At 35.3% G+C, this 14,074-nt stretch overlaps 2 protein-coding genes across 2 annotated transcripts; both read right to left on the reverse strand.

Moving 5' to 3' along the window:
- Window positions 1-276: 276 nt before the first annotated feature.
- irak3 (interleukin-1 receptor-associated kinase 3) lies at window positions 277-6,646 on the reverse strand. The gene is made up of 13 exons (XM_079622463.1): window positions 6,390-6,646; window positions 5,468-5,650; window positions 4,857-4,903; window positions 4,564-4,630; window positions 4,214-4,365; window positions 3,439-3,503; window positions 3,251-3,362; window positions 3,034-3,152; window positions 2,747-2,945; window positions 2,474-2,536; window positions 1,569-1,736; window positions 1,058-1,493; window positions 277-954 (listed from the first exon to the last, which is right to left on the reverse strand). Exons 1-13 carry the CDS (start codon window positions 6,502-6,504, stop codon window positions 827-829), a joined length of 1,854 nt encoding a protein of 617 aa, XP_079478589.1. The 5' UTR covers window positions 6,505-6,646; the 3' UTR covers window positions 277-826.
- A 779-nt stretch (window positions 6,647-7,425) lies between these two features.
- On the reverse strand, window positions 7,426-9,834 carry b2m (beta-2-microglobulin). Its single transcript, XM_079622465.1, has 4 exons — window positions 9,536-9,834; window positions 8,700-8,975; window positions 8,575-8,617; window positions 7,426-8,444 (listed from the first exon to the last, which is right to left on the reverse strand). The coding sequence occupies exons 1-3, from the start codon at window positions 9,597-9,599 to the stop codon at window positions 8,604-8,606; spliced, it is 354 nt and encodes a 117-aa protein (XP_079478591.1). The 5' UTR covers window positions 9,600-9,834; the 3' UTR covers window positions 7,426-8,444; window positions 8,575-8,603.
- Between the last annotated feature and the right edge of the window lie 4,240 nt (window positions 9,835-14,074).

Genomic DNA, 14,074 nt, shown 5'->3' on the forward strand with positions numbered 1-14,074 from the left:
GCATCAAAAAATAATAATTTCTACAGTCAAAAGATAGTAGGCTTTAGGGTTTAAGGGTCTAAAAAGAGCTGTTGGTGTATTTTATGTGTATCCATCTTAAATATATTATTAGATATCAATTTAAATTAATATGACCACAGTACTACATGCAAACGTGCGTGGACCCAACGTATAAATCAAATGCAAATACATTTTTATTTCGTGTCTCTCATCGATTTTGATATTACTGCACCAATCAACTCAACAGCCAACCAATCAGATAATCCCAAAATAAAAGTATCGGTGAAATTATTAGACAGGTAACGTTACACGTAGTTGCTTTCGTTTTCTTTATTATGACAAAACATATATTATATACTTAAAGTCGTCAAAAACTTAAACTAAATAGAGCTTTGCATAGGGATTTCTGGACACCAAGTGTTTTAGCATGCAATGATTTCATCTTTAGTCATTAAAATAATTGGTTTAACAAACAGTCAACTATTATAAATGACCACCACTCCCTAAAATGACAGTAGTTGCAAACATCTTCAAAAATATATATTCGTTATAATATACATAAGATATACATAACATACCCGCTTTTAATAATCTTTTTTATGTTAAAACACAGTTTGAGGATATGTTATAAAGTATAGGCTATCTCTAAACTACTTTCATTTTAAGTAGATAAATATAAAAATATTGTTAAAACATATTAAAAAAAATTAAATACAGCACAAAAAAAACAAACAACAAATATTTTAACAAAATGTGCACCAACACTCCACACTGCCGATTAAACTCCCAGAGTTCATTTTTTATAGAGATATCCGACCCAGGTGAATCACTCTGACTTAAGTGACAGAAGTTCTTCTGTATTTATTAGTCCCTGGTTGTACAGGTGAATTTTATTCTTCATTTTCTCTTTAGCTGGATTCCTGACGTCATCCTGAGAGGGCAGGGCATCATCATCTGAAACAGAAAAATGTTGGATATTATTTCTGGACATAGATTAGTCAATGAAAACCTAATACTTCAAGACAGATGTCCATGTGTGTTCTCTTCCTTGACTTGCCTAGAGTGACATAAAAAACCGACCGACTGAAGCCATTAGCGCAGCAGTCCTCACACCCCTGCACTTCGGCTCCAGTGGTACAGCTGCACTCCACAGGCCAACTCTCATATAAGTCCAGGTGAGGTGCAGAGTCATGTTGTGATGCTGAAACCACTTTGTCATTTTCCTGGAGAGATTCCCTGAGGGAATGCGACAAGTCGGGATCTCCCACACTCAGGAAAGTGACTTCAGACTGGCTGCACTCGCAGGGCTCTCCCAGTTTGGGAACTCTGGCTTCCACCGATGGGCTGCACATTTCATCATCTTCAATAGGGAGGCTTAGACCCGGACTGTGGCCGTTGTATGGCCACTGAAGGAAGATCGTATCGTCTAGGGTGTGTGGTTGGTCCTCAGTGGGTTCAGGCATGGGAAGAAGTTGGCTTAGTTTCTGAAGCACCTGAAGACGAATAAAATGTTTATATATATATGTTTATATGTGTATATGTTTGAGTAAATGAGGCCATTTACTAACCATTTCCATGGTCGGCCTGACTCTCATTCTTCTGCCTGTGCAGTCTAGTCCGATTCGGAGCAGACTAAGTGCCACCGCAGGAGGCCAGTGCTCAACTTTGGGATCTATAAACCGCAGACAGGCATCGACAGCGCCTTTTTCCTCAAACTCTGAATGCAGTACGTCTCTCTAAAGAAATGCAATGGCATAAGTCAGCGAAGGGCACAGTTCTGTTGTCATCAATTCTATTTATGTAAAATACAAATAGATTAATATCATGAGGAATCAAAATTTTCTTCGATTTTTTCGAGATAGGAGATCATTGAACCATTAAGGCAAGCTGTAAACAAAACTCAATTTCATAAAACATTGATCATTAAAGGGATAGTTCACCCAAAAATGAAAATTTTGTCATCAACACACCCTCAAGTTGTTTCAAACAATGTATTAATTTCTTTCTTCTGCTGAACACAAAAGAAGATATTTTGAAGAATGTTGAGGGTGAGTAAATTTTGACATCATTTTTATTTTGGGTGAATTATTCCTTTAATATAATTAAATAAAAAATGACTGTCTCACAGTAATATTGTCAAATATTCAAAATAATGGTTTTCATTTTTTTTCCTTCAGAAATCATTCTAATTTGCTGATTTGTTGCTCAAGAAACATTTCTTATTATTATTATGTAACAAATGTTGAACATTTGCTGCTTATTATTTTTGTGGAATGTGTCATACATTCTTTTCAGGTGTTACTTTGATGAATAAAACAGCATTTATTTGAAATAAAATTTATTTTTTATAATTACTTCAAATTGATTAAAAAAAATATATATATATATATAAACATTCTTTTTATATTGTTAAAACATATTTTTAGAAAATATATTTAATTTTTTTTTTTTTTTTCCTGAAGTGGATTCTTACCAGAAACACGTTCTTTGCGGTCTCCTGTTTCACCTTCTGTCCTGTACATGTCTCTAATATAACCTACAAGCATAGAAACATTTCAGAAACAAGAAATAAGAGCTGAATTATGTTGGGGTATGTGTCATGACTGGTAAGTAATAAATAAGAAAGAAATATTAATGGCCAGCATTCTGCAGCTGGAACTCAATTTTTACCATTAAAATTCTGACGTAAATCTTTATTTATACAAATGGTACCTGGCTCATTTTTGAAATAGGATGCTGAACTCACCATGCCAAGACTGTAAACGTCAAGTTTGACAGACAGCTTGCCATCACGGATGTACTCCTCTGGGAGATATCCAAGGTTGCTATGGGAGCCGGTCTCCATGACGATGGTGAGGCTCTGGTTGACAGAGTGGGGTCTCAGATGAGCTAATCCAAAATCTGATAATTTGGGCTGCAGGTTCTCATCCAAGAGTATGTTTGAACTGTGAACAGAACACAAAACACGCTCATTTCAATGCATCACCTTGACTGGGCACCTCCAAATTTGTAGCTATGGCTTCAAAGCGACACCTCGTAATGTTTCCACAAATAACCATGCACGGTTGTGCAGTGTGTAGATGGTGGACTGCCTTTGCGGTGCCTTTTATGATGATCAGTCTTTCCTGCCATGATAGAGGCCTGTCAACTTCCTGTCACAAAGGCAAGAGTAGAGCCTATGAAAACTTCTTTACTATGATGTAATCTACTATTACTATAGCATGTTACAGTTTGCTGGCAGATGATTTACCTCATGAAGCCTGTGGAACAATGATCCGTTATGAAGGTACGGATAAACTAAACAGAAGCGATTCGCCTCTGAAAAGCTGCCCCATAACTCCAAGATATTAGGATGCTGATACCTAAGCAGACAAAAATTAGAACTGACAACATGATAAAAACACCATTTGAATATGATCAAGCAGATTGTAGACCTACAGTTGTAGAACTTCGATTTCTTTGGTGAATTTTTCCCACAACGCCTTCCAATTAGCTTTATTTTCCTGATAATGTAATAATAAAGAATTAGATTAGTGTTTTTAAAAAGAAAAACTGTAATGGCATTATATATGCATGTAAAGTCAGACGTTAGGACCTGTTTGTTTCCCCATCTTCCACAGTAAAATAATTTCCATCAGTTAATTCAGTAAATAATTAGTACATTACATTCTTACATTGTTATTATTATTATTATGTTCTTATATTATTTACGGTACTATTTTATTATTATGTATTTATAGTGTTTTATTATTCATTGAATATAGAACAACTGCCAGAAAAGAACATAGTAATGTAATGACAAATGAATGTGCAAATACAGGAAAACAAATTAAAAATGGGTCTGTTAAGATGTAGATAAGATGTAAAAATATGTTTTGAGAGATGTTTTGAAAGATGGTTTGATATAAGTTTTAAAAGATGTTTTGAAAGATGCTTAAGATGTTTTGAGACACATTTTGAGATATTTAAGAAAGTTTGTTTACACCACGAAATAAAAAAAATAGATAAGGTAATTGCGACTTTTTGTCTGACAATTCTGACCTTCGCAATCCCAATTCTAAGAATTTTTTTTCTAGCATTTCAGACTTTATAACTCAATTGCAAGTATATATATATATATATATATATATATATATATATACACGCATCACAACAATTATTCCACGTTGAATATTCCACGGTGGAAACAAACTAGATTTGAATAGGTTGGGACCTGTTTGAAAACTTTCACAGCAAAAGATCTGCTTCCCCATCTCCCGCAGTAGACCTCGGCCAACACGCTTTCTCCGGTTTTCAAGTCCTGGTGGAAATGTCTCGTTCCCACAATGACGTCTGAATATGTGATGCAATACTTCTGTTTTTCACCTGTGAGACGGACAAATAAGGTTTCATCTCATATCCTCGTGAAACCGCTCAAAACAGAAATGAAACTTTTTACCTAATATCTAGAATGAATGATATATATAGTTAGTTCTTGTTTTACCGCTACATGTACAATAATACTAACTAAAGCAAAGACAACAGTCAAATACAAATGTGCTTGTACTTTGAAAAGCAAATTACCTTCAACAGAAATAGACTCTGGACGAAGAGCTGCAGTTTGACAGAATTTCTCAGTATTTTGCAGATGCTGATTGGAAAATGATTTTTTTTTATATATATATTGATAAAAACATATATTCATAATGTGACTAAATTGGCAAAAATAAAACTGCTAAGATTCAGTTGAACATAGTTTGCGAGCATTCGGGCTTTTTGCTTTCTAAGAATCCTAAACCACAAAAAAGACAAGCATCTGACCAGAATCTTTAAAAATCTCCAGAAATAACAGCATCAAACAGAAAACAGAATATTACCATGGCAAAGAGAGGGGGCGAGGATGACTTCAGCGCACATGTAAAGTCTAGAATAGAATCAAATAAGTTTGGTTACTGTTTGTTATACTGTGGCAGTTTCGTTATAGCAGTTTCATTACGTAATCTTTTCAATGGTGCGTGGTCGATACGATTTGTTAGAACTGTGGGTTACATGCACAGCTGGTGATTTAAATCGCATGCTTTGTTTTTGCATCCAGTTCACAACATATTTAGGTTTGCCAAGTTCCTCTTTAAAGTACAATATACGTTACAAATATAAAGTAACACTAGCTGATATAGAAAGCTTCTGTGACTAATAAGAGGAAGTTGGAGAGACAGTAAAATGTAAACAACCCTAACAAGAATTTCCCCAAAAATATTAGTTACTATAGTTATTGCTAATACTAAAATAATATTATTAATAATAATAATATAACATCTCCTTTTCAGACTTTTATTTTAATTTATTTTTTCTGCTTTAAGTTTTATGTGTACTGTAGTTATTTACTGTGTACAATTACTGTAGCAACCATTTTAGCATTAAGTACAGCTACCATGGTACATTATCATAAAGGGAACATCACAACCAGAATGAGCTACGAAGATGTTACCTTGTGACTGAAAAAGACTGGTGGCTCGAGCATGACCCATCTCATCCAGAACCTTCAGCAGATCCCCCACTCTTTTATTCTGCTGGGCCCACGACCACATGAGCTCATGTGTTGGACTTTTCCCAGCAGCCACGTACATTTCAGTACATCTCACCTCCAGCTGACTGGGAAGGATGCGGGCAGCTGGAAGGAATCAGACTGGGATGAATGTCACAAAATGTTTCCCAAGTGCAGCGGATTTGAAGACCCTCTCTGTTGGAAAACCCAGCCTAAACTGCCTGATAGTTGTGTTTTGTATTTCTAGTTGGTTCAAGCTGATCATTAGTTTGTTGATCAATGTTCTGAAAGCCAACTTGACCACCGTTTGTGGGGACAAGTTACAAATTAGAACCTGGATTGTTAATGGTAGATCTTCTTGGACCAGTTTTGACTAGTGTGACCCAAAGTGGCCATATTGTACCAGTTTTGACAAACTAATGCCCATCTAATTACTAGACACACTCTTAAAAATAACGTTTTTTTCATTATTGGCATCTTTTGTTCCTTTAAGAGTCTTTAACATCCATGAAACCTTTCCATTACAGAAAAGAGTTATTTTAGTGGAAAATTGTTCTTAAAATGTTATTCACGCTAAGAAAAAAAATAACAACTGAAAGGTACTTTGAGCAACCAAAAATGGATCTACTATGGCATCGCTGCGAAAACCCCATTTTAGAAGCTTTATTTTTAAATCTGGGGAGAAAAAGCTTGAACACAATATTTGAACAGTGGGCTATATTCCAGCGACTATAATTGAACATCAACACATTCCCAAAGAAGATAAATATATAGGGACATTGATTAGATGATTGTTTGCTGGACATCATACTAACAGGTAACGGTAGTGCAGTGTTACATTGTCATGGTAAAGTGATAGTTTTACCTAAAGCTCTCCACCCCAGACCGTCCACCCCGCTGTCCATCAGTCTACAGAAAGTCCTCATGAGCACCGGCTGGACGTCGAAGAGGAACGTCGACGGATCTATTTTACCTGACATCTTTCTCTAGTCGATACCATACACAGGTGTGTGTGAAGTTTGGTAAGATGTTTCATGTCTCTCTGACTGCTGACTCTACAGTGCTCTCTTGTGTTGAGATCTCTTGCTACAGAGCGGAAATTCCCAAACCCCACCTACTTCCTCTAAATAATTTCACAAATGCTCATAATATTTGCTCGTAAGAGAAAGGTGAATCAAACCAAACAATTAATTTCCAGCTTCTTGTTTGATATAACAACAACAACAATAATTAATAGGCTATTATTGTTTTTTATTGTCATTGTATCGTTTACTATTAAATAATAGTTGTCTAGCCTACATTATATAGGCCTACTTCATAATAACAACAATAAATATAATAATAATTATGATTATTATTAATATCCTTGTATCATTTAGGCTACTATTTTGTTATGTTTTGTCTTTTTATAAAATATATATATATTACTAATTTAACATAGCCTATAACAATTGACAGTAAAAATACCAATAATTGAATGGCAGTTGGATGTACAAATATGTAAACATACAAGTAAAAGCAATTGGAATGAGGAGATCGACACTGGATCATCATTATAGGCTAGAATAGTTAAAACTTAACTTGTTTTGAGGCTTTGACAATCTTTCTCACAATAATCAGAGATAAAGTTAATTTATAATTTTCACCTCATGTAGGCTACAAAAGAGATACTCATAAAACTGTCTTTAAAAAGTTAATAAATAATACAATTATAAATCCTTGAAACACACAAAGTGGCCTAGGCTAAATAAATAAATAAAAAGAAGAACCTGTTATTCATCAAAAATGTAAATGAACACTCTTAATATAATTTGTAATAAGACAAATATTGCACATTTTCATACTGAATTGCATTCACACAACATGCAATGTGCATCAATAAAGGTCCATTCTTTAACATGTAAAAAAAACATACAGCTTTATTTACAAAAGGTCTCAAATTACAAAAGCTGGTGATTTTCACAGAAGTTCAGCTTCACGGTTACATCATCAGTCAATGTTATTGACTACTAGCTGATGCCATTGCCAACTGAGCGACGCTTGCGAACCAGAGCGAGGCTTGTCTTGTCACCATCACAGGTTTTTCAGGAAGTCATGTGACTTTTTTTCAGCGGGAGTGAGACACAAACGTTTGCTGTCAAACGCACTTCAGCCCATGAAACAAATAAAAAGAGATAAAAAAAATAAAAACTCATAGCGCAAACTTTGAGGATTTTTCCATTTTGATTTGAAAGCTACTGGAAAATTAGATTAGAAAGTCTGTTTTTTTTTTTTATCCAATCACCGTCTTGATCGCTCAGTTGCTAGGCAGACATGTATGTTTTAGGTTAGGAAAATAACTGAAATTCACTACTATCACTATGATGTTGATTTAACCTCAAAGTACAGGCAATAAGACAGTACAAACTATTTGAAGCAAATAAACACAATTGTTTCATTAGGTTTTCTAAATTTTATTTTCCTCTCTTAAAAATTAAATTTTCTCTGTAGCAATTTGTCAAATTGAATTATACATAATCATTAATATTCCAGTTTTGCAGTTGCAGTTGTGAACATATGTAGATTAACAAGAGTAAATAACAACTGGTTTAAAATAGAATTGGTTGTAATTAGCCTAATTTCAAAATAAAGCCAGAAATAGGCACAGGATTTACACAAAGAGGAATGAAATCAGTAAAAAAAGACCCATAAACTAATCAAAACCCATAAAAAAACATTTAGCAGCTACTTTGGTATAAATTATCCTTGTGAAGAAAAAGAATGTCAACTCAAGAAAAACTAAAATCACGGAAAGTTGCGATGTAATTTGTATGAATAGTGTATCTTGAGCAACAGCTTTGTGATATGGGACAGTAGGATAATAATATTATGGTCTCTGTAGACGATGAAAAATGTCCAAAAAAACCCCAGAGATATTATCCTAGGAAAAAGAAAGAAAACACACACCTTTATTCTTCTTTACATTTCTGAATTGCCACATTTTAATGGTAAAATAACTTGGTATTGCTATATTTTTTTCATTGATAATAAACAAGGTAATATGCACTTACCACCCTTTGTCTGCCTTTGATTGGTAGCTTTACATGTTGGACTCTGCGGATAAACATAAGATGTTCAATACACGGGCTGTGTCATGTAAACCATTAGGTATCTTCTAGAAATAGACAACACTCACCCCAAAGAATGTTCACTGCCTTGCTCGAACTGTGTCGAACGCTGCAGGAGTATTCTTCACCTTTCTGTGGTGTGAAGGAGACGCTCTTGGTGAGGTGAAACTGCCAGCCCTTTTCGAAGGCCAGGTCCGTCTGCTGGGTGTTATCGATAACCTCTCCATTTTTCAGCAGTTCAATGGAGATATCAGGAGGGTGGAAGCCACTCACATAACAGATCAGGGTGTTCGCCTTTCCATACTCTCCTGGGAAATGGCTGTACAGCTGAATCTTAGGACTGGCTGAAAAAAGAATTCAAACAAAGATAAAGCGTAAGTATGAAACAAGATGATTGTTTATTTGAAATAGAATTATGGATGCAAACATAACATACAAAAGTTGAATAAAAATTAAATTCAAACTTCCTGTCCCAAAACGAAATACAAATTAGGCCTAACTTACATCAGAATTCCTCATTCATATTGCAAACAAAAAAGAAACAAGTTGCCTAGTCTTTACAGGCCTACAATCTGTTTAGCTCAAGAGATACAAATTATAATCGGTAAAGTAACATATAGTTAAAACATACTAATATGCATAAATTGATTATTTTCGATCACAGTAAGACATAACTTTGGTTATATATCGAAAAGATTATAATTTAAGTGAAATGGCACAATTATTGTTTTGTAAATGAAGGCTAGGGAAAAAAATCATATCAATTATGGATACATATTATAGCTAACAAAAATATAGATACTTTAATAATCCTCAAGGGGAAATTTAGCAGAAAGAATCAACAATACAGCACAATAAACAACGATACCATACAGAATTCACATAAGCAATTTAAATTACTTACAGACTTTCCCTTGTACAGTGACGTACAACACACAAAACAGGGCAAAAGACACGAGTCCTCGCATTTTTGCGGATTTATGCGAGAGTATCAAAGATAATATCCTGTACCTCTCAGGTCTAAAGCAGACAATATTGAAAGTAAAACACCAGTAACCTTAAATGCTCTGTCACTACCGACAGCAGCACAGCCTCCAAGGTGACAGGGAAGCCAATAGCAAAATTCCTACAAGTTGTTGTTGGGTAGATTTGATCTAGGGAGGTTATACAGACTGTGGCACTGGCAATGGCCTGGTGGAAAACAGACAGTCCCTTTTGGAAATACCCGAACTTACCTAAACAAAAATAAGACACCTCCCTCTTCTTCATCAACAAAACGGATCCATCATTTCGTAAATCGCCATGAACCAAAACAATTCAATACCTATTTAAAATGTTCAATGTTAGGTAAAGAAAACATGGCAAATATAGGCTATCCTAATATTAAAAGAGCAAATGGGTAGTAGTTAAATAGCAAAGTGGAACGGAACGGTGGAAGGAACGGAGTTAAATAGCAAAGTGACATGATATACTGCACTTCTAAAACAATTTTAAGCATTTTAATTGTAATACTTTTATAGTTGAATTCATATAAAAAGAGACTACATGTTATATTTGAAAAAAAAAAAAAAGAATCTTTAGGACTTTAAGATAATATTTGCGTTCCTCACACCAATGACTATTTGAATAAAAATAAATAAATAATATAATCTTATACTTATATATATATATCATTACAACTCACAGAATATAATTAAACACAATTTTATTAATAAGAATTGTATTGAAGAATTGAAATGGCAGGTGGTGCTGGGGAAGGTGGGAGTTTTCTAAAATGTTCTAATGGTGCGCTGCACTGAGTTGAGCTGCTTCGGGACGGAAATAAATAAATAGATAGAACAAACAGGTCAATTGGCCTTAGCTGTATTGGCTTTAGAGAATCGGAAGAGTTTCATGACCGAACATGTATAGGCTACATGTAACATAATTACCTTTTAACTAAGACTAATTCTGTTTCAGTACATGAATAATCAGCTTAGTGTATACCTGTATACGTAAATAGTTGGATTTACGTCAAGCCATGTGCAGTAAACCAGATTCTAATATTGTCCTTGATTCCCTAACATTTCCATATGTCTATTACTGGGGATACCAAATTGTGAGAACATCACAGATTAGAAAAAGCAATTAATACAATATTGTTTTTGGTGCAGAGTACAAAGTGAATGCCTAAATCTGTAAATCTGAGACTGATAAAAAAAAAAGAAGCAGAGCTAAATAAAGCATCAGCCATAGGAATGCTTAAGTTATCCCTGTTCCTCGGGATTTTGGGTTGTATGGAATACAGTGGTGAGCCAGAGCAATAAAGAAACGCATATGAATTGTGGCTTGGCCTGGATACCAGATTCCCTGCCACAGCATTCTTCATCTCAGTCTCCATGGAAACTAAGCACAATATTATGACACTGTGCTTTGTGTAGATCTGTAATCCAATGTATTAAACTGCTGGAAAAAATAAGTCTAAAACTCGAGTTTATGCACTTTTTGTGCCGTCTGCTTTGTGCTTTCACTTTAAGTTCAAACATGAAGGACGTTTCCTTGTGCACTGGTTTGTTTGGGCAATTAAATAAAACCAAAGCAGATTTTCCAGCCTGGGAACATTTCAGACTTGTCAACTTTGCAAACAATAGTTTGTCTTCTGATAAATAATCAGCATACAGCAAATCAATAATATATATATATATGTATGTATACACATACACACATCTTTATTGTCGCATTAGACAACTACATATCAAATCAAGTGGCAGGTGACTAGATACATTATTCAAAATGAAAACAAAATATGGTTAGACTCTTTAGTTATTTTAAATAAATATATTAAAGCATTAAATTATATGACACCTGTGTTGGTTTTATATTTTTGAAATGAACTTTATATGAGTGTGGCTACGTGTCCAAATACAGTTGTCATGCTGTATAAACAAAAAGTGAAAGTAGATTTCAAGGCTTGAACAAAGCTTGATCTTCTGGGAAATCATGTGATTAAGTCTGGGATTTTTTTTTATTGTTACAGATACGGAAGTAAATCTAGAGAGCAATGACTATTGCCCAATATTGGCTCTACATCTAAATCGAAAATGAAAAAATTGTAAATGAACATCATCTAATAACTTTCGGGGGGGATGGGGGGTTTGTTGCTGTTTTGTTTTTGTGGTTAAACACTCAAACTGGTACTTTTGGAGATCTCAAAATATAAGGCAGCTTGCAATGGCACAATTTATCCCACTAGCTGTCAGCATTGTACAAGCATTTAAGGTGAAACTGAAGTCATGCACAGATTTAAAGGGATAGTTCACCCAAAAATAAAGATTCTGTCATTACTCACCCTCAAGTTGTTACAAACCTGTATGAATTTCTTTCTTCTGCTGAACACAAATTAATATATGTAGAAGAATATGGGTTATCAAACAGTTTATGGACCCTTTTGACTTCCAAAGTATGGGGTGGGGTGGGGTGGGGGTTACTCTGAAAGTCAAAAGGGTCCATCAACTTTTTGCTTTCAGACATTCTTAAAAAAAAACTTATTTTGTGTTCAGCAGAAGAAAGACATTCATACAGGTTTGGAACAATACGATGGCGAGTAAATGATGACAGAGTTTTCATTTTTGGGTGAACTATCCCTTTAAATCTGGAGTCAGGCAGTGAAAACTGGGTTTGATGTTTGGACCGGCTGCTGGACATACCTCAGATTTAGATGGATTTATATCATTGTGTTACAAACCTTCATATGATTTGAACGGCCAGAACTTAAAAAATAAGTTCGTCATAAACTATAAAATCTAATGATTGACTTGGTCATGACATCCAGCACACGTGACAAATGTAATATTTCTTTCCCCATCAAAGTGTCAATCCGATTTTTAGTTAATGTTCATATCCAACACAAATCTTAAACTGTAGCTAATTGAAGATCACTTAGGATCCTTTAGTTAATGTCAAATAGAGGAAGCCCGGATTCTCTGCTCAGATAGACGTTCACTCAAACGTAACCGCCTTGTTTTGACTCATTTTGCACCTGTCTCATTTTTCATGTCTCTATCTAGAGTGCGCCACAAATCTTGAGAGTTTGCGGTGTAGCCGACTGGGATTGAGGTTTGAGCATGTGGTAGCGTTCACAAGCTCATAAAGGCTGCAGACACTCAGAGACCATAACAAAACCATCAGCCTTTATAGCAGGGATTTTACTGTCTGCAATGACAATAGAGGCGTACTTTTAGTCTGTCTGTACATATAAATAGAAAGAAAAAGAAAAAAAAAGTCTAGACTTCTAGCACATAGCCTAGCGGTCACAAATCTGCTAATGTCGTACAAATACACGTTCCAAAAGGGGCGATGCCATAATAGAACCATTTTGGGTCCCAAAATAATTCTGCCTTCATGTGCTAACTGAATTATCGAGTTTCCTAGTTGAAAATTGGATGCGCCCTCTTAAGTCGTATTTAAAACTGGGAAGCTTGGGGATAATGTTAGGCCTACCAGAGTTTCAGAGTTGGGTGCGCCATTTCAATCTTAGGCCCTGTCCCAAATGGCGCACTTGATGTGGACTTTCGGTCTCGTGGACTTAAATTGCGCGTGCTCGCTGAGTCTACGAGTCCGTAGGCTGTCCCATTCATCACTTTAACGCTCTGAAGTGTGCTCAGCAGCGCCCCCTTTGTACCCTTGAAGCGGTCTTCCGCGAAGCCCGCATAGATGCAGGCTTCACGCACTTTAACTACCCAGGAATCCTTGCGAATTTGCGAAAGGCCAATCAGACAACGAATGGGAGGAGCTTTCGCTCACGTTAACATGGATGAGAAAAAAATATTTAAGTGTAAATATCATTATGGTTTTTATGACCTATGTGTACATTTTACCAGTTATTACCTACAGTTTATACAAACATTATGGTCATCAACAGTGGTTGATATCTCAAACATAAATATAAATATATATTTATATTTTATAAACATAAATAGCTTGCTGAATAATAGGCTACGATCGCATTATGATTCATTAAATAAATAGAACCGAATGGCATGGGCTTTACTGAGTCATATATAAATGTACAAATATAATATTTAAACAACAACCGGACCGTCTTCCTATTTCCGGCGTGACGATCGAGTCTGTCCCAAAAATACCTCTCAATGCGCCCTCGTGGACTCGCGCCAAGGGCCCTTTAGGTCTGCACTACATGACGTCAGCAAAGTGTGGACTCTGAGGAAGTCCACAAGTCCGGAGTGTGCCATTTGGGACAGGGCCTTAATATCAATTGTGAGATTATCACTATTATCAATAGTGATCTATGACATTGTATCATGTTGAATATTAAAGTTTTTTTGTGTCTATTTGATAATGAGGGATTTGTGGATACATTACTGATTTGGATTTGAAGAGTGAAGGTTGTAGTTTTTTTTATTTTGAAGTAAAAAGACAAAAGTTGACCCATCTTAGTCCCAGA

Source organism: Phoxinus phoxinus, assembly GCF_949152265.1.
Source record: "Phoxinus phoxinus genome assembly, chromosome: 9".
In the NCBI taxonomy this organism is placed as follows: domain Eukaryota; kingdom Metazoa; phylum Chordata; class Actinopteri; order Cypriniformes; family Leuciscidae; genus Phoxinus; species Phoxinus phoxinus.